At 37.3% G+C, this 27044-nt stretch overlaps 1 protein-coding gene across 7 annotated transcripts in view; it reads right to left on the bottom strand.

The window, feature by feature from the left end:
- Nucleotides 1-27044, bottom strand: part of RABGAP1L (RAB GTPase activating protein 1 like) — a 705589-nt gene that overhangs the window by 626367 nt on the left and 52178 nt on the right. For all 7 annotated transcript variants that reach the window (XR_004351208.1, XR_004351209.1, XR_004351206.1 and 4 more), the window contains 2 exons: nucleotides 7030-7200; nucleotides 5332-5524 (listed from right to left, as the gene is read on the bottom strand). Coding sequence is in view for 3 of the 7 variants with exons in the window: in XM_032641784.1 (XP_032497675.1) it covers nucleotides 5332-5524; nucleotides 7030-7167 (331 nt within the window). In the remaining 4 variants the exon portion in view is untranslated. Of the gene's footprint in view, nucleotides 1-5331; nucleotides 5525-7029; nucleotides 7201-27044 lie in introns of those variants that run through there.

Here is a 27044-nt window from a genome sequence, read left to right as displayed (position 1 = left end):
TACGGGCCACCCAAGTTGCAGAACTGTGCAGTGAGCAACAAAACTGAGAGAAATCCAATTTTTCTGGCCAAAGCACAGAGAAAAAGAGTCCCTGTAAACCAGAGAACATTTGGGGAATTATAACTTTCTTTTCTCTCTCTCTCTTTTTTCTCTCCCAGTTCTACCACAAGGCCAGCCCCAGTGTTGGAGCTGCACCACTATGTGGGAAGTGGGGCTGGGGGGAAAGGATGGAGTGCCGTAGCATATGCAACTCGAAGAAAAGGAACCTCTCAGTGGTTAGAACACCCAAACAAACGGGCTTGGCTCTTGTGGTTCAAAAAGGAAAAGGAAACCTCTGCTATTTTTTTTCTTTCTTTTCTCTCACCACTCTGTCCTGAAGTGAGAAACCTGTCTTTCTACGCAAGAGAAGAAGGAAAATGGGCCCCAAGAAGCCAGAGAGTATGGGGGAAATCCTGAGGAGGAGAGTTGGAGAAGGTAATCCCCTAATTTTGTGTATGAACTAACACAAGTCTTGGGTTCACCACCATGCTATACATGTGTGGAACAGACCAAAGAAGCATAGCAAAGGTTTTGGAATTGACTGACTTTGGAACCAGAAAGCAAGATCGAACTTGCAGTCTGGATGTAACCAAGTGGACTGCCTGCTAAAATAAAACAAAATCAACATTCTTCAGAGGATTTTATCTGGAAACAGAATCTCAAAACGTAAGTTTCAGAAAGTCTGGAAAACAATTCAGTTACTCAACTAACAAAAAAAACAAAAATAGAAAAAGGTGACCAATTGTCAAGGGAAAAGCAATCAACAGATACCAATCCCAAAATAATGCAGTTGCTGGAATTATCAGACTTTAAAATTGGTATTATAACCATGCTCTATGACATAAAGGTGAACAAACCTGGAATGAGTGAAAATATTAAAATCCATGGCAGAGGAACAGAAAATGTAAAAAGGTGAATTTTAGACCAGAAAAATAGAATATCTAAAATTAAATATTCACTGGATGGGCTCAAAAGAAAGGAGATAACAAAATAGTGAGCCAGTAAACTGGAATACAGATCAACAGAAATTTTCTAAACTAAAGAAGGGAGAAAAGAAAAAGATTGGAAAACAATGAAAAGAGCCTTAGGAATTGCAGGACAATATGAAAAGACCTAACAGCTTTGTTGTCTGAGTCACGGGAAAAGAAAAAGACTATGCACAAAAAAATTTTCTAAAAAATGTCTGAGGGCTTCCCTGGTGGTGCAGTGGTTGAGAGTCCGCCTGCTGATGCAGGGGACACAGGTTCGTGCTCTGGTCCGGGAAGATCCCACATGCCGCAGAGCGGCTGGGCCCGTGAGCCATGGCCGCTGAGCCTGCGCGTCTGGAGCTTGTGCTCCGCAACGGGAGAGGCCACACAGTGAGAGGCCTGCATACCGCAAAAAAAAAAAAAAAAAAAAAAAAAAAAGTCTGAAAACTTCCTAAATTTCATAAAAGATATAAATTTACAGATTCAAGAATCTCAGTGAACACCAACAAAGATAAATTCAAAGAAAACCACACCCATATAACCAAACTGCTGGAAAACAAAAATATTGAAAAAAATATTGAAAGTAGACAAACTGCATGTTACAAATAAGGGAACAAATAAGTGATTCAAATGACTGCAGATTTCTCATCAGAAATGATAGAGAAGAGAAGACAGCAAGACAACATCTTTAGAGTATTCAAAGAACATTGCTCCACAGAAATCCAGGGGTTAGGTATGTCAATGGAGTTAATGGGCCTACACCCTGCCCCATGCCCTTTGTGGTTTTTTTTGTTTTTTTTTTTGGCCAAGCCACACGCTATGCGGGATCTTGGTTCCCTGACCAGGGATCAAACCGTGCCCCCTGCAGTGGAAGCACAGACTCTTAACCACTGGACCACCAGAGAAGTCCCCCCATGCCCATTTAAAGTGATATGTTATAATTACTGGGCTTTGACCTAAAACTGTATGTGATTTTATTCTGAGGTTCAAGGTTTCCAAAACTATCGATGATGACAAACATTTTATTTGGTACTTACTTTGTGCCAGGCATTTTACAAAATACTTTATGTGGATGGTATCATTTGAACTTCTAACTCCCTATGAAACGGGTTCTATTTTATCTCTATTTTACAGATGAGATAACTGATCGTTAGAGAAGTTGAATAACTTGTCCAAGCTGCAGGCAGAGCCTGGATTCAAATCTAGGTCTGAACTCCAGATATCATGTCTTAGCCTCTATGAAAGGTCTAAAATAGAATGAATTAAAATCAAAATGAAGTTTATTCTGCCCTTAATTATAGAGTACCAGCTCTTCAAGGGAAGGAACTGTTCTATCCTCTTTTTATTCCCAGCACTTATAACAAGTGTCTAAAAGACTAGGCACTCAATATATGCCAAATGAATCAATCAGTAAATAAATGAAATTTTTTAGAGCTAGTGGTCCTTTTAGCAACCAATTAATGGCAAACACACATCATCTCTGGGTACCACTTAGATCCTGTCTCATCCACAACTAAATGTATCATAACTGCAGCTTTCATGTAGACAAAACTCATGACTAGTGGAAATCTGAAGTTAAGCAAACAAACAGCAAAGTATTTTTAGCAAGACAACACTTTTAGATCTCGTGAAATCACACATCGATGTAAGAAATTCGTATCCTCCTAAATATAAATTCAGTCCTGTTCAAGTCATACTTTTGAATTCCATCATCCCTTCCTTAGCAGAAAGATGCAAAGAATAACAAAGAGCATGAGAGAGAAGACTCATCTATGTATCCACACAGTATTTTAGTACATTACAGTAAATCAGTAGATTCCCTGTAGAGGTGAATCCAAGTAGCCAGGACATACGATCACCAAATGACAAAACCCAACAAGTTATCATGATGTTTAAACAAAAGCCCTTATCTATCTAAATTTATCACTGGCAAATTACATATCTTTAATGTTCACTTTAGCCCATTTAAATCTAGGTACTTTCCAGACAGTCCCTTACCTTTGAAGTTATGTGTCATTTTAATCGACCACAACAATTCTGTTAACAAAAACTGCAACTATGAAGAGGCAGCTGAAATGTCTTCTCATAGTTCTTTCAGGCTGCTATATAACAAAATACCACATGGGTGGCTTATAACAACAGACATTTATTTCTCACAGCTCTGGATGCTAGGAAGTCCAAGACTGAGGCTCTGGCAGATTTGGTGCCTCATGAGAGCTCACTTTCTAGACAGCATCTTTTCACTGTGTCCTCACACTGCAGAAGGCACAAGCTAGCTCTCTGGAGTCTGTTTTAGAAGGACATAATCCCAATTATGAGGGCTTTGCCCTCATGACCTAATCACCTCCCAAAGGCCCGACGTCCTAATACCATCACTAGGATTTCAATATATTAATTTTGGGGAGAACACAAAACATATGTCTTTTCATTGAAAATGAAAAGAAACAATATATAACAAGAAAAGAATGCTTTTTAAAAACTTACTTGTAAAGCAAAGTGGAAATTCTTATCCACTGAGATCTTCAGGGAAAGATACATTTTTTAAAAATGTATTTAATATAATGGGTGTTGAAAACACACAAGTACATTATACATGGTCCCTATCAAATATGCTCAGAAATAAGAATATTATCTAGGCCATTGCAAAGGACAACTGATTCCAATAACCCATCAGAGCTTTCAATACATGAGAAGATAAAGGTATTTCTTCCTTTTGATTAATCTATTAACCAAAAAAATAACTATAGGAATGTTGATGTCAGTATGCTTTGGGTTTGGGGCGAAGGCTAGGGATTTAAGAAATTCAAAAGATAAAGAAAAGCACAATGAAAAATATAATCTCTCATGTTCCCTCAATCAAGAACTAAAAAAATTAATATTTTGTAAGGCTTATTTCCAATCTTGTGTGTACACACACACACACACACACACACACACACACATATAAAGTCCCCTTGAACTTAAATCTAGCCATGAATATGAATATACACTGAAACCTACGAGTCTTTATAATGAATCATTAAACTAGGGGCACTTTTGGGGACCCCCAACACATGGCAAATATCTTCCCTGAGCCTCATTTAGCCATATTTATTATGGTACTTTTCTCATTCAGATTTAAGCTTTTATGTATTAAAATGCAAGTAGCTTTTCCCTTTATGATTTGGCTTTTCCTACCCTGAGAATCACAAAAATATTCTCATTATTTTCTTCTTAAAGGTTCATTTTTCCCATTTAAATATTGATTCACTAGGAATAAATTTGGGGTACAGTGTAAGGTAGGGCCACCGTGTTTCCACTGTGTAGCACTCTGGCCTATATCTACACCTACCCTACACGAACATTCAGAAATGGATCATGAGTGCCTTATATCAGTCAGGATGATCTCATCTCCTCTGTCAGAATGACTTACTGAGGAGTTTGAATATAACCAAGGCCTACACTTATTGGCTCATATCATTCCCCAGACTACTAGAAAATGATTCAGTTGGTCCAATCAGAGTAAAACTCACAACTTTTGTTCGATGGGTAAAAGATCAGAGCCTTTCTCTCGGTCACCAGACATGAACAAATCACCTAGCCTTACTTATCAATTTCTGCAGCTACCTACTTTGTGACCACAAAGGATGCCAGTTAAGGAGAAAGATGACATGGAGAAGATCAAAGCTGAGTAGTTTACAAAGAAATACTACCAGAGGCCAGATCAAACCACACCTCCAGTGTTTAAACCAGCTGAAGTAGGAGTTGGGTTGGGTTTGGTTTGGCTTTCCTTCATCCAAAACCATTTTGACTTTCCTTCATCCAAAACCATTTTGACTTACAAGCTGGTATTCCTACTATAAATCCTACTCATTCATGCATGTACATATTATTTATTACACTGTAATAAATACTTTTACAGTATTATTACACTGATGGAGTTGATATGTTATTTTACTTAGAATTTTCACAAATTGTAATTGAAATAACTGTAGTCAAACTGAGTAAGAAGTCACATTATATGGAAGAATGTGTCCATTACACTGTTCTTTGATACCCAAGAATTTATTCATTTGTTCAATAAGTATTTATTGAGGGCCTACTATATGCCAAGTACTAGGGGTAAAATGAATGCCCAGACATAGAGCCAGTTCTCAAAGAACACTGAGACTGATTTTACAGGTGGAGATACAAACAGAAACATAAGAACCAATGTGGGAACTGAAAAGCTGCTGGCCTTGATCTCAGAAAATGAAGCTAATAAAATTTTCTAATATTCATCTTAAAATTTTCATTATCACTTTATCCCATTTCTATTATAGTTTCTAAGAGTTCAATACAGTACCTGTATTCGACGGATCCAAAATTAATTGAAGAGATGGCTTATTTATTTGGCTGGCCGAAACATCTCCAAATGAATGGTCTGAAATCTCACTGGAACTCGGACAATCAACAGGAAGGCTGCTTTGCCCTTTCTCAGAATCTCTCAAAATCTCTTCCATGGCTTTTTCCAGTTGTTCATCACCATTAGAAACTATCTACAGACAAAGCAAGACAATTCGTTTCAATCATAACATGGTTCCGGAACTTAATGAAAATATTTCATTTCTAGAAGAAATTTAAACAATCTAAATATTTAAATTTAAATATAGTTACTGAATACCAAGAATTTATACAGCTGTACCTAATTTCATTAGATATATATAAAATCCTGAGTTATAAACTCAACTAAATTAGAGGATTATCAGTATCAGAAAAGGATTCTTCAGAAACATACCAGGCATTTTCCAACTATATCTGATCTAAGATCTTATTTACAGATATTTTCTTTTCTTATTTTTTTCTTTTTCTCTTTTAGAAACGTATTCTAAAAACTGGGTAATCCTAAATTTATGGTTTTTTTTTTTTAATTTATGTGTTTTAAAGAGGAAAATGGATACATTTAAATAGATAATATGTAGCACTGATATCATTTAAAAGGTCATATTTTTTGTTATCATAGCATAAACATATTTCTGACTCCTTTACAAATTTTGCTTGAGCTGTCAAGGAGTACTACTAATTTCCTTACTCTTAAGTTGACTCATCTTCTTCTTAAAAGCAAGTGAGACACAAAGCCTAAGTAAATAAATGCCTTAAACACATTAATATGAAAATACAGAGTTAAATGAATTTAAAGAGCTGTTTATTTAAATACAGATATTTGAATAAATTTAAAGAAATCCATTGATTAATAAAATTATAAAAATATATCTCCTCAACATAATGTAAAATGCGTACTTAATAATCTGATTTTTATAAAATTTTATTAGATTGATTTTATTAGATTAACATACTAACATACCTTTGATATAATTAATATTAAATAAAAGTCATAAATAATATACAGCATTTTTGGCTAATTTCTCTCTTCCTATTTCTAGAGGGTGGTTATGCACTTCCCATACATGTATACCTGGGTTTATTTGGTTCTTTTTTTTTTTTTTCAAGTTAGGAAAGGCAACATAAAAATGAAAAAGAAAAAGGACCACATCCAAATAAAAACTCAACTGCTAAAATTATAAAACATATACTTCAAAAATATTCAGACAAGTGTTAAATCACATACTTGAATGTTACCAGCTGACTTAAAACATAAAAATCATAAAGAAAAGTCAAGTGAAAATAATACATAACTACATACTTATATAATTAATTTTTAAAACCCAGCAGCAGTAAGAGAGACAAAAATATCCAGATAAATTAAATTTATGTAAGATTTAACCATTAAGTCTAACTTGCCAATTATCCTTTCTCTTCTTTTTTCCCTCCTATTCCTTCTTTCTGAATTCTAAAGTAAAAGATAAAAAACCGAAAGCAAAAACTTCAAAAATACACAAACCAAATAATTAGCATCTGGATAAATCAAACACTGATTCTAGTCTCGAGGTCAGTACTCAAGAAAAACCTTTGGATTTTATATATCTCCTGAGATAAGTTTCACCTAGTTAAAAATAATAATAATAATTTAAAATAATATCATTTGTAGAAAAGGGAAAAATACCTTCAGTTCAGGTTTTTCATCATCTTTTGTAGAAGTATCATCTGCATGCTGAGGAACCAAAACAAATTCTTCACTGTTCAGTGTAGTCACAGAATCCGATGACCCACTAATCTTCTGTAATGAAGCTCTGACCTCCATTTCAGTGCTGCAAACCTCTCTTCCCACATCCACCTGGTCAAAACCACAAGGAGTAAGAACAAAAATTAGTGAATAAAAACATGAACTATTAAGTACCTGATCAATCTTTGGCCTTTAAAATTGGTTCATGCAAGGAAGAATTCTGCTGGCTAGATAATTATCTCAAAACTAGGGAGGCTACCTTCTTGGGCTGGGCCACATAATGGAAATGTACCCTGAGCTTCCACGCTAAAAGAACCATATTGTTCCCTGAAAAACAACACAAACCTGACCATATCTCAACTAAAAGGATTTACTACTATTTGGCACTCTACATATTTCTCCTAGAAATACTTTTTGTTCTTTTTAATAAATAGAAAACTAAATAATAAATAAATAAGCTAGAAGTATCTACAAATTCATACACAAACAAAAATACATTCACTGAAATTACTTTATAACTAAACCTAAATGTCTGCAAAAACTTATCTCCTCAAGACTAAGTATTGTACCTTAAAATATTTTTTCTGTGTCACTTAAGTTGACTGATTAACATAGAATTCAACACCCTAAGCCATGTATCTTTTCTTTTCCAGACATGTAGCCACTTATCTACAGGAGGCAAAAAAAGCAGGGGAGGTGAGGGGAGCAAAGCTTTCACATTGCATTCATGCAGCAGTAATCAAATACAGTGTGATTCTGTTTTCTGGATAGATCTCTACTTTACACCATAGAAACTCAACATTCTCTATCACTTCCAGAAATTCAAATACTCACACAACTAATTTTAACTGAACATGTACACTATATAACAGTCAGTATACTCACAACTGCGGTTACATGAGCGAATAAGGCAAACAAGTTGCCTCCTCTCGTGGAGCTTACATCTAGTGAGGAAACAAGCAAGTAAGGTAATCCCAAATCATTCTCAGGCTATGAAGAAAATACAACAGCCTAATGTAACAAAGAGTAGCTGTAAGGAATACACGGACAACTTTAAGTAAGGTGGTAGGAAAGGACTCTCTGAAAGGGAAATATTTGAGCTGAAACCTAGAAGACAGAGAAGAACTATATATTAACCAATCTGCTCAGTGACCAAAGGGGTAATGTGACAGAGAGGTAGGACAAGTAGACCAGTGCTAAAGAATGCAGGACCTTGTAACCATGGTAAGTCTGCTCCATGCCAAAAATTCCCCCATAAATGTTCTTTTTCTCTTTCTAATTAGGTTATTTTGTTCACTGCCTCATATAAATACGGCTGCAATATCTCATTTTGCCATTAGGTGACACTAACACCATTACTCTCAGAAAAAAAAAATTAATAATAACTTCCCCCTTCAAGTTACACTTTAAAAAATTACCTCCTAATGTTACCAAAAATCAAAGTTTCTAATAATATCAAAACAAAGGATAATTACTGCAAACTCCAAGGCCGGTGTAATTAGCTAGCCTTCATTTATTTGTTAGGCATATAAACATCCTTCCTTTTTAAAACCCTTCAAGCACATTCATCTGTCCTCTAAAGGTTTTTCTCATTTTGCGCGTTATATGTTTCTGAAAATGCAGTATGTGTTAGAAGCCATGTTTTTACCCTTCAGGCTGCCCCATGAATCCGTGATTGCCAAGACATCACACATTCCAGGTGTTCTTTCTGTGGCCTATCCTTCTCCAAATCTTTTTCAGTTGCCACTCCTCTACTTGACCTCTAAATGTTGGAAATTCCCCCAAGTTCAAGTCCCGAGCTTTTTTTTCTGATTCCTTGCCACACACTCTAAGTAATATCTCTCATTGCCATGGATTTAAATAGCATCTATATGCTGAAAGACTCCCAAATTTCTATCCTAACCCAAATGTCTCCTCTAAACTCCTGATTTGGAATCCAACTCTTTATTTGATATTTCCATGTGGAATTCTTATCAGTATCTTAAAATGTGACCCACATGGAATTCCTAATGTCCCATCCAAAGCTGTTCCTTATTCAGATTTCCCATTTCAGTAAAGAACACCACCTTCCACCAAGTTGCTCAAACAAAAAATCTGGTTATCATCCTTGATGCATCTCTACTTCTTCATTCCTCTCATTGCCAAGTCATGTCAGCCCCACTTCCAAAATAAATCCCACATCTATCCCCATCTTTCTCCACATCCATTTTACCAACCTAATCCAAGCTATGATCTCATCTACTATAAAAGTCTCCTAACCCATCTCCTACCTCCAGTCTTCTCCCTAATCTACTCTTCACGGAACAGCCAAAGAAATCTTTTGGAAAGTAAGTTGGATTACATTAAAACTCCAGACTAAAATCTTTTCATTAAAATTCAAATAAAATCCAAACTCCTTGCCAGGACTTAAAGGCCTGACACACCCTTGCCTCTGTCATTTTATCATTATGGCTCTTTAGTCATAGAAAGTTTTTTCCCACTTTAGGGTCTTAGCTCTTATCTCCTACCTTCATATGGCTGACTCCTACAGGTATCAGCTTTGTTTCGTCCACTCAACAAATATTTAATGAGTCCCTACTATGTGATAGAAACTGTAATGGAAACTGGAGACTAAATGATTAGTGAGATGAACGAAGGCCCAGTCTTCTTAGAACTAACATTCTTATGGATGTGATAAATAATACAGAAGAAAATTAACTAGGATGACATACTGGAAAAAAGTACTGGAAAAGATGATGAGAAGGGGCAGGGAGCAATATGGATTCAGTTGACATTTGGATTTAATAAGAATAAGCAAACCATGGAAAGAAATAGGGAGAAAGAACTTCAAGTAGAAGAAATAGCAAATACAAAAGCCTTGATGTAAGAAAAGGCTTACTGAGGAACAGAAAGGAGGCCACAATAGCTACATAATAATGAGTATGGGGGTAAGAATACAGGTGTCCCTCAGTATCCATGGAGAATTGGTTCTAGGAACCACCACAGACACCAAAATCCACAGATGCTCAAGTACCATAGCTGGCCCTCTATATCCTTGATTCCTCATCTGTGGCTTCAACCAACCACAGATTGTGTAGTATTATAGTATTTATTGAAAAAAATCTGTGTATAAGCAGGCCCAGACAGTTCAAACCCATGTTGTTCAAAGGTCAACTATAGTTAGTATGAGATGAAATATAGACAGGAAAGGCAGAGAAGCCTGAGGCCACCCTGATGTTAAGGCTATCCCGCATTCCCAACTCTGTTTTGTTCACCAGGGAATATTGCATTCCTACTTTAGTGTCTAGTACATAGTAGGTATTTAATAAATGTGTTGAAAAAAATGTTAAAAGCCCCAATCAGGCTAAAGTTCTCACAACTACCAAATGTGGAGCCAGTATTCGAACTAGGTAGTCTGACTTCAGAGTACATGCTCTAAAACACTACATTATACTGTCTCTTAAAGTCTCCTCATCTGTTCTTGAGATCCAAGGTCAAGATTGAGATCAATGGAACATCACTATGTGTACTGAACTTTCCCCACACCTCTCCTCCTTCAAAACTTATCTGTCTCTTCCACCAAAACATTCTTCTTAGATAAGTGATATTTACACTAATAGTTAATTCTGAATTAGCATGTGAATGAATACTAATGGTTGCTCAATTCAAATAAGATGTCCATTTATAACAGAGGTTTTCTTTAGCCCAAGAGAATGTCAGATATTCTCCCATGCTAACAAGAAAACTATTAGTTTACCATATGTAATTTTGTGACCCCTCCAGAACACAGCTCACCACTTCTCATTCTACTCAAAATTAAGACAGCTCTCATTACAACCATAAAAACTCTGCCTTGAAGGGCGTTATGGATACTTTTAGAAGTTTACCTAATGCTACTTTATTGGACTAAAGATTGCTTTGAACCTCAATATAGAGATGACATGCTTATCAAATTTGCACACAAACACAAAATCTGAGAATGCAAAGTCAATACTTTAAAATATTTCCACAGGCAAGTAATAAGATTTAAATATGGAAAGAATAGTCTTTTCAATAAATGGTGTTGGGACAATTAGATAACCACATGCAAAAGAATGAAGTTGGACCCCAACCTCACACCATACACAAAACTTAATTCAAAATGGATCACAGACCTAAATATAAGAACTAAAACTATAAAACTGTTAGAAGAAAACATAGGAGTAAATCTTCATGTCCTTGGGTTAAGAATGGTTTCTGATATGACATCAAAAGCACAAGTGGCAAAAGAAAAAAACAGTTAAACTGGACTACATCAAAATTTAAAATGTGCTGAAAATGATACCATAAAGAAAGTAAAAATAAAATCCACAGGATGAGAAAATATTTGCAAGTCATATATTTGATAAGGGTCTAATATCCAGATTATATGAGGAACTCTTACAAGTCAGTAATAAAAAGACAAATAATTCAACTTCTGGTATCAGCTAAAGAGCCTGGAAGTCATCACTCCCTTCCCTATAACAAGAAAAGGTTGAACAAACTGAAAATCAATAGCTTTTCTTGGATCCATCAGATAACTGAGGTCACAGGACCAACTGCCATTCCAAATCGGGGGGGCAAGCAAAAGAGAGACAGCGACTGAGATCTGTTTACCTGCAGCAAAAGCTGCTGGAGCCATAAACTGGAAGAAACACTTAAATGATAATTTTGACAAATTGCTGGAAGCTAAGTGTGGAATTTGGGTGTGAGAGGGGAGAGTGGGTTGTGGAAGGGTGGCTTCAAATTTTTTGCATATTTAGTTGGTACTTAATAATAAGTAATAATAAAGAAATTTCTAACATTCAAAAAAAGAGAAAGCTGGAATAACTATATTGATTTTAAACAAAGCAGACTTCAGAACTAGAAAGATTATCAGAGATAAAGAGGGGTATTATATAATAATAAGAGGGTCAATTATCCAAGAAAACACAAGAAACAAATGAGTATGCACCTAAGAACAGAGAATTAAAGTACTTGAGGCAAAAACTGATAGAACTGAAAGGAGAAACAGACAAATCCACTATTATACTTGGAGACTTCAACACCCCTATCTGAGATGACAGATCAAGCAGGCAGAAAATTAACAAAGATATAGATGACCTGAATAGCACTATCAGTCGACTTGATCTAATTGACATTTACAAAATACTAATCTAACAAGAAAAGAATATACTTTCTCACAGAGAACAGTCACCAAGGGAGACCATATTCTGGGCCATAAAACATACCTTGGCAAATTTAAAAAAATTAAAACTGTATAAATATTGTCAAACCATAATAGAATTAAGCTAGAAATCTGTAACAGATAGCTTGGAAATTCCCAAATATTTGGAAATTAAATGACACACTTCTAAATAATCATGAGTCAAAGAAGATGACTCAAGAGAAATTTTAAAATACTTTGAACTAAACAAAAATGAAAATACAGTTTATCAAAGGTTGTGGGACACAGTGAAAGCAGTACTTAGAAATATGTTGCACTGAATGCATATACTAGGAAAGAAAAAAACACCTAAAATTATAAAAAACTTATGCTTCCTTAGGAACCTTAGGAAACTAAAAAAAGAGAGAGCAGATTAAAAGAAATAAAAAATATAACAGAAATCAATGAAATTGAAACAAGAAAACAATACAAAAAAATTTAAAAATCAAAACCAAAAGATAGTTCTTTAAAAAGATAAATAAAATTGATAGTCTAGCTAGGCTAAACAAAAAAAAGAGAATACACAAATTACCAATATAAAAAATGAAAGAAGGTCATCACTACCAACGCCCTGGACATTAACAGGATAATAAATGAATACTACAAGCCATTCTATGCCCACAAATTTGGTGACTTAGATGAATGGGACCAGTCCCTTGAAAGACATAAAGTACCAAACTTCACGCCAGGAAAAATAGATAACCTGAATAGCTCTATACTTTTAAATAAATTTAACCAACAATAATTAATAAGCTTCCAAAAAAGAAAGTACCAGACACCGATGGCTTCACTGGTTAATTTGACCAAACATTTAAGGAAGAAATAGTATCAATTCTCCGTAATCTCTTCCAGAAAACAGGAGAGGAAATACTTCCTAACTCATTCTATGAGGCCAACATTACCCTAATACCAAAACCAGATTACAAGAAAACTATAGACAAGATATTATAAAATCATCTCCAACAAGGTATAAAAAAATTATACCCCAGGGATGCAAGACTGACACAAAAATCAATGTAATCAAACATCAATAAGCTAAAGTAAAATCATGATCATGTCAATTGATGCAGAAAATGCATTTGACAAAATGCAACACCCATTCATTATAAAAACTCTCAGTAAACTAGCAATGGATGGAACTTCCTCAACTTGGTAAAGAATATCTACAAAAAAACCTATAGCTAACATTATACTTAATTGTGAGAGACTGAAGAGACTGGACACTTTCCCTTAAGACTGGGAACCACGCAATGATGCCCCTCTCTCACCTGTGATTCAATATCATAAGAAATAAAAGTTATAAAGATTGAAAAGGAAGAAATAAAACTGTCTTTATTCACAGATTACATAATTATCTATGCAGAAAATCCCAAAGAATCTACCAAAAAAACCTTAGAATGAGTGAGTACAGAAAAGTCACAGGATACAAGGGCAATACACAAAAGCCAATCTCTTCCCCACATACAAACAATAAACAATGGGAAATTTTAGTTTTTTTAAAAAGCAACAGCATTTACAATAGCACCAAAAAATGAAATACTTATGTAAAAATCTAACAAAATATCTATAGGATCTATTCGTAAGTAGAAATCTACAAAACACTAATGAAAGAAATTAAAGAAGATCTAAATAGATGGAGAGATACTCAACATTCACAGATTGGAAAACTCAATACTGCTAAGAATGTCAATTCTTTCCAATTTGAGTACTTAGATTCAAAAAATAACTTGCTGAGACTGAATAAACAGACTGAGCACTCAACTACAAGCTAAACTATCTACACAAGAACAGGGACCATGTCTATTTTTATTTTATTCACCAACACATCCCCAGCACAGTGCCTACACAAAGTATGGGCTCAATAAATAATCTGTTTAAAAAACAAGTCAATTATTTTGGACATAGCAGGCTGGACTCCTGCATCAGGTAGGAAGTTGTACTGAATGGATTCTAAAGGCACTTAATCTTAAGATTCTCATTCTGTGTGATGTGTAGAAGAATTCCATTCCAACAAGTCAATTCAAAATATAACCTAAGTCTATGATTATGCAGCAGAATGCTAAGCAAAATGTTACTTTCTCTTTATATATGGGGATCTGCTATTACATCAAATCAAAAGAAAGAGCAGTTGGAAAATTTTCAGGAGTATTTTAAATAATATGGAGCTCACTGTTCTGTGAACTCAAGACTAATACATCCATTTCAACTCAGCATGTAAAACAGAGCAGCACACAAAAGCAAAGCTGTTTTTAAAAGCATTTTGTTCAAGGTCTGCCCTACTATAACCCAAAAATTATAATGTGAAATCTGACAAAGCATTTTTATGTTTCTTCAGGCACAGAAGAAGAAGAAAAAAAGACACCAATACTGGGAACTATAGTCTCGGCATAAACATTTTTATTTTTACAGCATTTTAACAGTATATGAGAAAAAGGAAACTAAGCAGTGCTACAGAAAATCTGATAAATGTTTCTTCTATCCATCTTCCTTCTCCCCAGCTCCAAACCCAAAGGAACTCAATAAATTAACTGACTTAAATCACTTAAACACACACTTATCTCCCACACCTATAGTAATTGTACTAATTCTATTAAAATAGCTTTTATTTCTTAATTCAATGCCATGTCATTTTTGTCAAATGAACAATATGATATCTAAATTAACACCTCACTTGGAGGCCTAAAACTACAATTTTCACATGTACAAGAAACAGTATAACAACATTCAGCAAAGTCTAACTGGAAGCTATCTTCTTCCCAAAATAACCAAACACATTCAAAACTATAAAATCATTGTGTACATGGTCCAATTTCTTTCTGTGCCGAATGTGGTTAGCCTACTCCTTGCTTTTAGATTATGTGCTTGTACCTATTCATTTTCAAGTGACTCAAACTAAAATAGAAAACTGAAAATATGAGTGTGAGTCAAAATTGGATAAGCTGGGAGGATAACCAGGGCATGGAAATTAGAATGACTATAGTAGGCCCATTACAAAAGTGGAAACAGGAAATATGCTTAATTTACAAAAAGAAAACAGACATGAATAATTTAAAACATCATTTACCAACCACAATTCTTCTGTGCTTTGAAGAATTGAGTCAGTCCTAGAAAAAACTACCATGACCTCTTTTTACTAAACAGTCCATCCACTATTCTAGTTCTCAGGCAAGAGCCACACCAATACGTATGTATATATGCAAGTGTGTCCCTGCCCCGATTCAAGGCACAGAAGGACCTCATTAGCTCACTTTACTTTGGTGGATACCTGTTTCTATTTGTCCAGCAATACTCTCCAAACCTTTTTTTCTGAGAATATGCTTTCCCTCTACTCAAATCACATGGCTTTTATAGAAACCTCAACCCTTTGGCTAAACAGATCCAAAGGTGGGCACTGAATCCAAACTAGACCAATTAACCCATATCCCTTCCTATAAATTCTTTTTGAATAAGCATGCTTAAATTGCGTTTCTGTCATGTGAAGTCTAATAAGTCCTAACATAATTATATGCTAGCAAAAAGATGTACAAGATATATTTTAATAGGTTGCAGATGGCCATATGGTTTCATATAGTATTTGTGAAAACAGAAATATAGGTGAAGAAGACAAGAGAATCTGAAAAGCTGACAATAATTTCCCAGATCAACAGTACAGTGAATGTGATGAAAGAAAGGAAAAAAAAATAGATAAAACACTTACTTGAAATAATTATAGGAAAAAAAAAAAGGATAATACAAGTACCTACAGTCAAAGCATGGTTTAAAAGGCAATAGAGGGCTTCCCTGGTGGCGCAGTGGTTGAGAGTCCGCCTGTCGATGCAGGGGACGCGGGTTCGTGCCCCGGTCCGGGAGGATCCCACATGCCGCGGAGCGGCTGGGCCCGTGAGCCGTGGCCGCTGAGCCTGCGCGTCCGGAGCCTGTGCTCCGCGACGGGAGAGGCCACAGCGGTGAGAGGCCCGCGTACCGCAAAAAAAAAAAAAAAAAAAAAAAAAAAAAAAAAAAAAGGCAATAGAAAAATGTTTTATAACCAAAATAGGAAGGCATCATAGGACAAAGAATAATTTTAAATGGTAGGCACATTATGATTATTACATAATATTTCTATGTCATAAAAACAGACGGCAATACAGGAAAAAATTTTTATTTAAGAATTTATATTGGGCTTCCCTGGTGGCGCAGTGGTTGAGAGTACACCTGTCGATGCAGGGGACACGGGTTCATGCCCTGGTCCGGGAAGATCCCACATGCCGCGGAGCGGCTAGGCCCGTGAGCCATAGCCGCTGAGCCTGTGCATCCGGAGCCTGTGCTCTGCAACGGGAGAGGCCACAACAGTGAGAGGCCCGCATAACGCAAAAAAAAAAAAGAATTTATATTAGGAAGGTGAGATGTGTGGGTGTCTGTGGTAGATCAGATTACTGTTACCAATTTTTTACTTCCTCCCTATTACAGAATTGTACATTTATGCCTCTTGCCATGTTTACTTGGTACTATCTCCAGTTAGAGTAAGTGAAGCAAAATATTTCCCTGCCCAAATAAGTTTGGGCTTAGCCATGTAATCTGCTTTGGTCAATGAATATCAGTAAACAAAATCTGAGCAGGACTTCAAACGTACTTGAGTTTTTTGGCTTGGTCCCCTGAGTTTCTGCCATCTATCATGAGAAGAACATGTACCAGGAAGCCAATGGCCCCAAAATGCAACATGAGAAAAAGACATGGATCCAATCTACAGCCAGAAGAGTCTCCCTGTCAGACCCACAGAACCATGAGTTAAAAACTAAATGTTTGTTTTCGTAAACCATCAAACATTCCAGCATTGTTCCATAGCATCGTAATAGCTAATTCAGTGACCTACTATTTTTAAATTTCTTCAGCATTATTATACTATTTTCAAATAAAAATCAGAAAAAGCTAACACTGCAACTAACAAATCAATCTCCAAGGAGAGATTAATATACTTCTTCAACTATTACCTAAAAAATCTAGTTGTTTCTATAATTATCATTTATATTCCACTGAATTAAAATGTACTTCAAGAGGCTACCCTTCTAATACTAATATTCAACTCTAGGTATACTCAGCTGTGTAAAACTTTGACCCATGCATTCTATTGTAGTTTAGAAAAGCCTACTCAGCAAAATCTCCTAGGCAATAATATAAATGAAAAATATTTTGAAAATAAATAAAATCAAAAATTCTAATGAAGATTGACTTTAGATTTTTCTCTCGGTTTTCCTGCCATAACTACATATGTCATTTATTCAAGAGTAACTTTGATAAAGTTATATACATTATATAGTCACTTTTTGCCTAGAAAACCAAGGATTATCAGCTAAGCAGTTCAGTGTTCCATAAACTTGGCTTAAAACTAATAAACAGCTTTATGCCCAGCAGGTACAGACATATGGTCAAGAGGAAAAAAAATCCATCGCATGATAAACTACACTAAAGAGTCCACTTAACCATAGCCCCCCTTCTTCTGCTGGTCTAGTAAAACCACCTAATACTTCATATGTTGTGTGCTGCTGCACAAAGCACGTAGCAGTCAAAAATCTTGAGCTCTTTCTTGCCATGGGAAAGGCATCTCAATTCTATGAACACACTGGTTTCTTTATCTGAAAAATAAGAGGTTTGACTAGTTGATCTCCAAAATCTCTTAAGCTCTAAAAAATTTATACATAATTTATTTTCTTTTTTTTTTAAGATTTTTTTGATGTGGACCATTTTAAACTCTTTATTGAATTTGTTACAGTATTGCTTCTGTTTTATGTTTTAGTTTTTTGGCCACAGACATTTGGGATCTTAGCTCCCCAATCAGGGGTCGAACTGGTACCCCCTGCATTGGAAGGTGAAGTCTTAACCACTGTATCGCCAGGGAAGTCCATGTTTTCTGTATATATCTGTAGATGAAGAATAAATCAAATATAGATGAAAAGGCTGAGGCATAGAGAAATTAAATAATTTCTCTAAAAATTTACAGAGTCAGAAGTAGAATTTAGAAATCCTCAGTTAAGAAATCTATTTACTAGCATATTATATTTCCAAGGGCTGGAAACTATAACACTATTACAAACATTTTCATCCCATTATCTCTTCCGCCTTCACATAATATACTCTATGAAAGTATACCAAAATATAACACCAAGCAGAATTAAGAGGGAAAAGGAGTGAATTAATGTTTACTGTGTATTTCCCACATAACTGGCACTAAGTTAACAGAAGAAGTACCAATTTGTTGCCTCTAGTATACACTCTAAGTAGTAACCAAAACTGCATGAACCTGGCAACCAGACATGGTTCCTGAAGCTAAGGGAAAGAATAAGGGTTTCCCTATTGCCCTCTTCGACTATTTGATCCGCACAAGCTCAGCAGTCAGGGGAGACTCAGTCATTGCCCAAGAAGACGCTGCCCAAGCATCAACACAACTCAGGAAATTAAGTCAAATGATTTGTGGGTTCTTTCTATTAAAGCTTACAAGCAAAGACCTGACCTCTGTCTTGGAAGTACAGAGCTTTCTGCGTATACTAGGACACTGAGTAGTTTTAAGATACGCTTGACTTAACACCTTCTAGCTCATGAGAAGAAATTTAAATGTACAGTACCCAAAAGCTTCTTGGCATATAGTGTGAATGTACATTTGTATGTGTGTAGGTATTTATATCTGCCTAGTTCTACAGAATTAGTGATCCATATAAAAGAGTGAGAATTCATGAAAATCCCTCAAATTAACTAGGTTTCAAGAAACGTCATTTTTCCCTGATTTGGCAGAATTTCTAACAAAGGAATAGTATACATTTCATACTACTTCTTAATTTTTTCAGTAAAATGATTCAGTAGGATGCTTATGGGAAAAGTTAAGAAATGTGAAAAAAAGTTTTGAAATACTAAAAAAAGGACTCTGAAATCTGTTGCACAAAAACAAAAATAAAATACTGAGAATAATTTGAAGAAGCTAATACTTCTTAAATATTAAAATTTCATAAGTACATAGTTTCTATGAAATTACATAATGTCATGTGTCTACTAAAGCAAAGGGGAAGAGGGTCTTGCTGAGTTGAAACTGTAAACTACAAACTGAGTCACTAATCGATGGAAAAATAATTCACAGTAAAACCTGTTCTAGTACTGGTTTCTACATTACAAGTTTTCACTCTCACAAGGCAAACGAAACTCAAGGATACTTTATATCATCAGAAGAGCAAATTATTCAATGGCTTCATAACCATTTCTGTTGAATACCCTACCTAAAGGATGTTTTTAAAATGCTTTCTGATATTTTAAACAGGTAAAGTGTGATAAAATACAAACCATCAGAAATCCAATATTTGACTAAATCTGCATGTCGATGTCCATCTTGATATCTGTCATGCCTTTGAATCCTGGGTTAAAAGCCACAATAGACTTGCTGCCATACTGAAGGCAAAGAGTGGAATATTAGAGCCTCAGGGTCTCCAATGCCATTCACACAGAATCCAGTTAATTTTTTTTAATTAATTTATTTACTTTTTGGCTACGTTGGGTCTTCGTTGATGCGTGCAGGCTTTCTCTAGTTGCGGCAAGCGGGGGCTACTCTTCTTTGTGGTGCGCGGGCTTCTCATTGCAGTGGCTTCTCTTGTTGTGGAGCACAGGCTCTAGGCACGCAGGCTTCAGTAGTTGTGGCACGCAGGCTCAGTAGTTGTGGCTCACGGGCTCTAGAGCACAGGCTCAGTAGTTGTGGTATGCAGACTTAGTTGCTCTGTGGCATGCAGGATCTTCCCAGACCAGGGCTTGAACTTATGTCCCCTGCACTGGCAGGAGGATTCATAACCACTGTGCCACAAGGGAAGTCTCCCAGTTAATTTTTTAACAAACTTTCATTGTTGTTGCTGATGTTGAACACTTATTATTTGATAGGCATAGTTATAAGATGGTCTTCTCCAACTGTATATCCAAGAGACATTTCAAACTCAACACATTCAAAAATCATACTTCCAATCTTTCCCCCACCAACCTACCAGTCAACCCACACCACCCTCCCGTAAACTTTCTCATCTTGATTGATGGCAACTCCATCCTTCTAGTTACTCCAGCCAAAAATATTAGAGTCATGCTACTCCTTTCTCTTTCTCTCCTTCATCAATCTTTCTCTCTTCCTCCCTCCCTCTGATTTCACAGCTATACTGTCAGCAAATTCCTTTGGCTCTACATTTAAATCACATCCAGAATCGTCCATTTCTCATCACTTCCCCCGCCACTACCCAGTTTTAGTCACCATCATCTCCTACCTAGATTATTCTAAAAGCCTCCTAACTAATCTCCCTGCTTCTTTACTTGCTCCTCTATGGTCTATTTTCAAAAGCAGCCAGAATGATCCTTTTAATTTAGTTCTTACCAGTCCTCTGAGCCCTCCAATCAGAACCCTCCAATCACTCCCCCATTTCATTCATGTAAAAGCCAAACGATCTTGAAAGTCATTACCCGCCTGTACTACAAACTTACCCCTTCTCATTACTTTCCTCACCCCACCTTACCTTACCTTTATGACTTATTCCCTACAATTCTCCACCTTGTTGACTCAACTCTACCTAAAATGATCTCCTTATTTTCTCTCAAACAACCCTGGCACACATGCTCTGGTTGTTCAAAAACAGAACATTCTTCTCCCAGATGTCTGCTTGGCTAACACTTTCAGTCCCCTGTTCATATCTTCACTCAAATCTCATTTTCCTGACTTACCCTGATTACTTTATTTAACACTGCTTCCCCACCACCAACTTCCAATTCCCCTTTATCCTGCTCCACTTACTCTCTTTTTCCAGAACACTTATTTTCTAACATACAATCTACTTCACTTTTGTATTATATTTACCGTTTATTGTCTTTCTCTCCCACTAGAATGCAGCATCTTCAAAGGCAAGGATCTTTGTTTTATTCTTTGATGTAACCCAAGCACCTATAAGAATGTCTGGCGTGTAGCAAAGAGGTAAATATTTGCTGAATGAATGAATGAATGACTGTCCAAGATGAATAAACTTAAACTTCCTAAAACCCAAAGAGCCATCTAGTACCCTCCAGCCTGATCAGGACTTTGTCTCTAAAGCGACATGATGAGAACATTGATGGTTTCTTTCATTGGGTAACTTACCAGCATACATTCTGACATTATATAGAACTTCCAGGGGTTTATAATGAGGTAAGTAGAAGACAGTGTAAGTTAAAATGTTAGAGACCTCCTCACTGAATTTCCCATTTATGCAACAATAATGAGAACACCGACTAGACAGTCAGTCATATTAAGACGTTGTTGTATTTTTGAGAGGGTGAGTGTAGTGGTATTGTTCCGAGGGAGTCCTTGTCTTTTAGCAATACAAAGTGAAATATTTACAAATTAAATGATATGATATCTGAGATTTGTTTCATATAATCTGGGGTAAGCACAGGGGAAACCAGATTGCCATCATTGGTAAAAGGTCATAGGAACACATATCATTTGCCCTGATTTTGCATATGTTTGGAAACTGCCAAAATAAAAGGAACAAAAAAGCAAAGTAATAATAATATGGAAAGTAAGTTAAAAAAAAATTAAAAAACAAAAGCTTATATTTCCTTTAGCATCTAGCACATTACATGGCACCTAAATAACAAATAAATGATGAAAGGCTAAAGTACAGGTCAAAACTAAACAATAGTTTCTATAAACTACCATAAGGACGAGCAGATTAAAACAAAAATTAGCGACCAAACTGAGGCCCTCCTTCAGAGTCAAAAAAAATGCCATTCACTGTGATGGTCACAGTGACTTCAGATTTGTATGGATGACTGGGACAGAATGGGGAACACAATGAAAAGATTTTTCATCTTTTTTCAAGATAAAAGGCATTGTACTATATTCCAAAAAGGTCATTTATATAAATGCAAAATATAATCAACAAGGGCAAGAGAACATGGCTGAAATTTTATGTACCAAATAACACTGCAGCATAATTATTAGAAATACAAGGATCAGGACTTCCCTGGCGGTCCAGTGGTTAAGACTCCGTGCTTCCACTGCAGGGGGCATGGGATCAATCCCTGGTCTGGGGAACCAAGAACCCAGATGCCATAAGGCACAGCCAAAAAAAAGAATACAAGGATCAAATTGAGTAGAAAACAAATATAGTGGGAAACAAACATTATCTCAATCCCAGAAAGATCAAGTAAACAAAAAAATTTTAAAGAAACAGAAAATTTTAATCTTTGAACTATTAAGGTAATATAAACTAGATATAATAAAATTTTTATTCTTCAAAACATAACTTGTACCACTGGAAGCAGTTTCAACAATCTCCCCAGCTGATTAAATCTACTCTAGTAAAATGATATTAGCCTAATTGAGAGCTACCCATTAGCTCATGTACAGATAAATGTTTGTTGGTTTTTTAATTCACATTCAAGTAACTGGAGATAAAAATCTAATGGACTAAGTACAAAAAGGTATAAAACTTTCCCATCAGGAAGAGAAACTGTTATTTATGCTAACTTACTCTGCTAATTTGCCAAAGAGTAAGATGTGATATATGTGTTTCACATTCTAGGAATACCAGATTGTTAGCTACCACCTACATAAGAGTTTATATAAAAACATCTCAAGTACCTGAGTGTCTGCCACATGGTAAACACCAAATATGTACTGAATTAACAAAATTAAAAATCACTGAACACTTGGGGCAATAAACACATCAGAGCTACAATCACAGATTATTTAAAATGTAAAAATGAGAATACTACGTATCAAAATCTTGCTGGTTTTGTTCCATAATACATTTACAGTAATATTATCGTGCAAACGGCCACAATCTGAAAGTGTCAACTTAAAAACTATTAAAACTAGAATAGAGATATAGAAGATGGCGGAAGAGTAAGACGCGGAGATCGCCTTCCTCCCCACGGATACACCAGAAATACATCCACACGTGGAACAACTCCTACAGAACTCCTACTGAAGGCTGGCAGAAGACCTCAGACCTCCCAAAAGGCAAGAAACTCCCCACGTAACTGGGTAGGGCAAAAGAAAAAACAGAGACAAAAGAATAAGGACGGCACCTGCACCAGTGGGAGGGAGCTGTGAAGGAGGAAAAGTTTCCACACACTAGGAAGCCCCTCCGCGGGCGGAGACTGCGGGAGGCAGAGGGGGGAGTTTCGGGACCGCGGAGTAGTGCACAGCGACGGGTGCGGAGGGCAAAGCGGGGAGATTCCTGCACAGACGATAGGTGCTGACCGGCACTCACCAGCCCGAGTGGCTTGTCTGCTCACCCGCCGGGGCGGGCGGGGCTGCGAGCTGAGGCTCGGGTTTTGGTTTTGGACGGAGCTCAGGGAGAGGACTGGGGTTGGCGGCTTGAACATAGCCTGAAGGGGTTAGTGCACCACGACTAGCCGGGAGGGAGTTCGGGGAAAAGCCTGCACCGGCCGAAGAGGCAAGAGACTTTTTCTTCCCTCTTTGTTTCCTGGTGCGCGAGGAGAGGGGTTTAAGAGCGCTGCTTAAAGGAACTCCAGAGACGGGAGCGAGCCGCGGCTAAAAGCGCGAACCCCAGAGACGGGCGCGAGCCGCGGCTGAGGGCGCGAGCCCCCCGAGACGGGCGCGAGCCGCGGCTGAAAGCGCAAACCCCAGAGACGGGCGCGAGCCGCGGCTAAAACCGCGGACCCCAGAGACGGGCGGGAGACGCTAAGGCTGCTGCTGCCGCCACCAAGGGGCCTGTGTGCGAGCACAGGTCACTCTCCACACCCCTCTTCCGCGGAGCCTGTGCAGCCCGCCACTGCCAGGTTCCCGGGATCCAGGGACAACTTCCCCGGGAGTACGCACGGCGGGTCTCAGGCTGGTGCAACATCACGCCGGCCTCTGCCGCAACGTCACGCTGCCTCTGCAGCCACAGGCCCGCCCCGCACGTAGTGCCCCTCCTACCCCCATCCCCCAACCCCCGGCCTGAGTGAGCCGGAGGCCCCGAATTAGCGGCTCCTTTAACCCCGTCCTGTCTGAGCGAAAAAACAGACGCCCTCCAGCGACCTACACGCAGAGGCAGGGCCAAATCCAAAGCTGAGCTCCTGTGAGCTGTGAGAACAAAGAAGAGAAAGGGAAATCTCTCCCAGCAGCCACAGAAGCAGCGGATTAAAGCTCCACAATCAACTTGATATACCCTGCATCTGTGGAATACCTGAATAGACAAGGAATGATCCCAAATTGAAGAGGTGGAATTTAGGAGCGAGATCTATGATTTTTTTCCCTTTTCCTCTTTTTGTGAATGTGTACGTGTATGCTTCTGTGTGAGATTCTGTCTGTATACTCTTGCTTCCACCATTTGTCCTAGGGCTCTATCCGTCCATGACTTTTTTTTTAAAATTCTTTTTCTTAATAATTAAGTTTAATTGTAATAACTTTATTATACTTTACCTTCGTTCTTTCTTTCCTTCCTTCCTTCCCTCCTTTAGACAACGAATCACCCCAAATTGAGGAGGTGGTCTCAGGGAGCAGGATTTATGATTTTTCCCCCTTTACCTCTTTTTGTGAAGGTGTATGTGTATGCTTCTGTGTAAGATTTTTTCTGTATAGCTTTGCTTCCAACATTTGTCCTAAGGTTCTATCCGTCCCTTTTTTTTTTTTTTCTAAATATTTTTTAATTCAATAACTATATTATACTTTATTTTATTTTTACTGTATCATCTTTCTTTCTGTCTTTTTTCCTTCTTTCCCTCCTTCCTTCCTTCCTCCCTCCCTCCCTCCCTCCCTCCTTTCTTTCCTTCTTTGCTTCTTTCTTCCTTCCTTCCTTTCCTCCTTTTCTTCTTTCTTTACTCATACTTCTACTAATTCTCCCTACTTTTTCTCCCTTTTATTCTGAGCTGTGTGGATGAAAGGCTCTTGGTGCTCCAGCCAGGAGTCAGGGCTCTGCCTCTGAGGTAGGAGAGCCAACTTCAGGACACTGGTCAACAAGAGACCTCCCAGCTCCACATAATATTAAACGGTGGAAATATCCCAGAGACTTCCATCTTAACACCAGCACCCAGCTTCACTCAACGACCAGCAAGCCACAGTGCTGGACAACCTATGCCAAACAACTAGCAAAACAGGAACACAACCCCACCCATTAGCAGAGAGGCTGCCTAAAATCATAATAAGGCCACAGACACCCCAAAACACACCACCAGACGTGAACCTGCCCACTAGAGAGACAAGATCCAGCCTCATCCAGCACAACACAGGCACTAGTCCCCTCCACCAGGAAGCCTACACAACCCACTGAAACAACCTTAGCCACTGGAGACAGACATCAAAAACAACGGGAACTACGAAAGTGCAGCCTGCAAAAAGGAGACCCCAAACACAGTAAGATAAGCAAAATGAGAAGACAGAAAAACACACAGCAGATAAAGGAGCAAGATAAAAACCCACCAGACCTAACAAATGAAGAGGAAATAGGCAATCTACCTGAAAAAGAATTCAGAATAATGATAGTAAGGATGATCCGAAATCTTGGAAGTAGAATGGACAAAATGCAAGAAACAGTTAACAAGGACCTACAAGAACTAAAGATGAAACAAGCAACGATGAACAATGCAATAAATGAAATTAAAATCACTCTAGATAGGATCAATAGCAGAATAACTGAGGCAGAAGAACGGATAAGTGACCTGGAAGATAAAGTAGTGGAAATAACTACTGCAGAGCAGAATAAAGAAAAAAGAATGAAAAGAACTGAGGACAGTCTCAGAGACCTCTGGGACAACATGAAACGCACCAACATTCGAATTATAGGGGTTCCAGAAGAAGAAGAAAGAAAGAAAGGGACTGAGAAAATATTTGAAGAGATTATAGTTGAAAACTTCCCTAATATGGGAAAGGACATAGTTAATCAAGTCCAGGAAGCACAGAGGGTCCCATACAGGATAAATACAAGGAGAAACACCCCAAGACACATATTAATCAAACTGTCAAAAATTAAATACAAAGAAAGCATATTAAAAGCAGCAAGGGAAAAACAACAAATAACACACAAGGGAATCCCCATAAGGTTAACAGCTGATCTCTCAGCAGAAACCCTACAAGCCAGAAGGGAGTGGCAGGACATACTGAAAGTGCTGAAGGAGAATAGCCTGCAACCAAGACTACTCTACCCAGCAAGGATCTCATTCACATTTGATGGAGAAATTAAAACCTTTACAGACAAGCAAAAGCTGAGAGAGTTCAGCACCACCAAACCAGCTTTACAACAAATGCTAAAGGAACTTCTCTAGACACGAAACACAAGAGAAGGAAATGACCTATAGTAGCGAACCCAAAACAATATATAAAATGGAAATAGGAACATACATATCGATAATTACCTTAAATGTAAATGGACTAAATGCTCCCACCAAAAGACACAGATTGGCTGAATGGATACAAAAACAAGACCCTTATATATGCTGTCTACAAGAGACCCACTTCAGAACTAGAGACACATACAGACTGAAAGTAAGGGGATGGAAAAAGATATTCCATGCAAATGGAAACCAAAAGAAAGCTGGAGTAGCAATTCTCATATCAGACAAAATAGACTTTAAAATAAGGACTATTAAAAGGGACAAAGAAGGACACTACATAATGATCAAGGGATCGATCCAAGAAGAAGATATAACAATTGTAAATATTTATGCACCCAACATAGGAGCACCTCAATACATAAGGCAAATACTAACAACCATAAAAGGGGAGATCAACAGTAACACATTCATAGTAGGGGACTTTAACACCCCACTTTCACCCATGGAC

The sequence above is a fragment of the Phocoena sinus genome, chromosome 1, assembly GCF_008692025.1.
Source record: "Phocoena sinus isolate mPhoSin1 chromosome 1, mPhoSin1.pri, whole genome shotgun sequence".
Classification (NCBI taxonomy): Eukaryota; Metazoa; Chordata; class Mammalia; order Artiodactyla; family Phocoenidae; genus Phocoena; species Phocoena sinus.
This window is presented reverse-complemented; position numbering and strand designations above follow the sequence as displayed.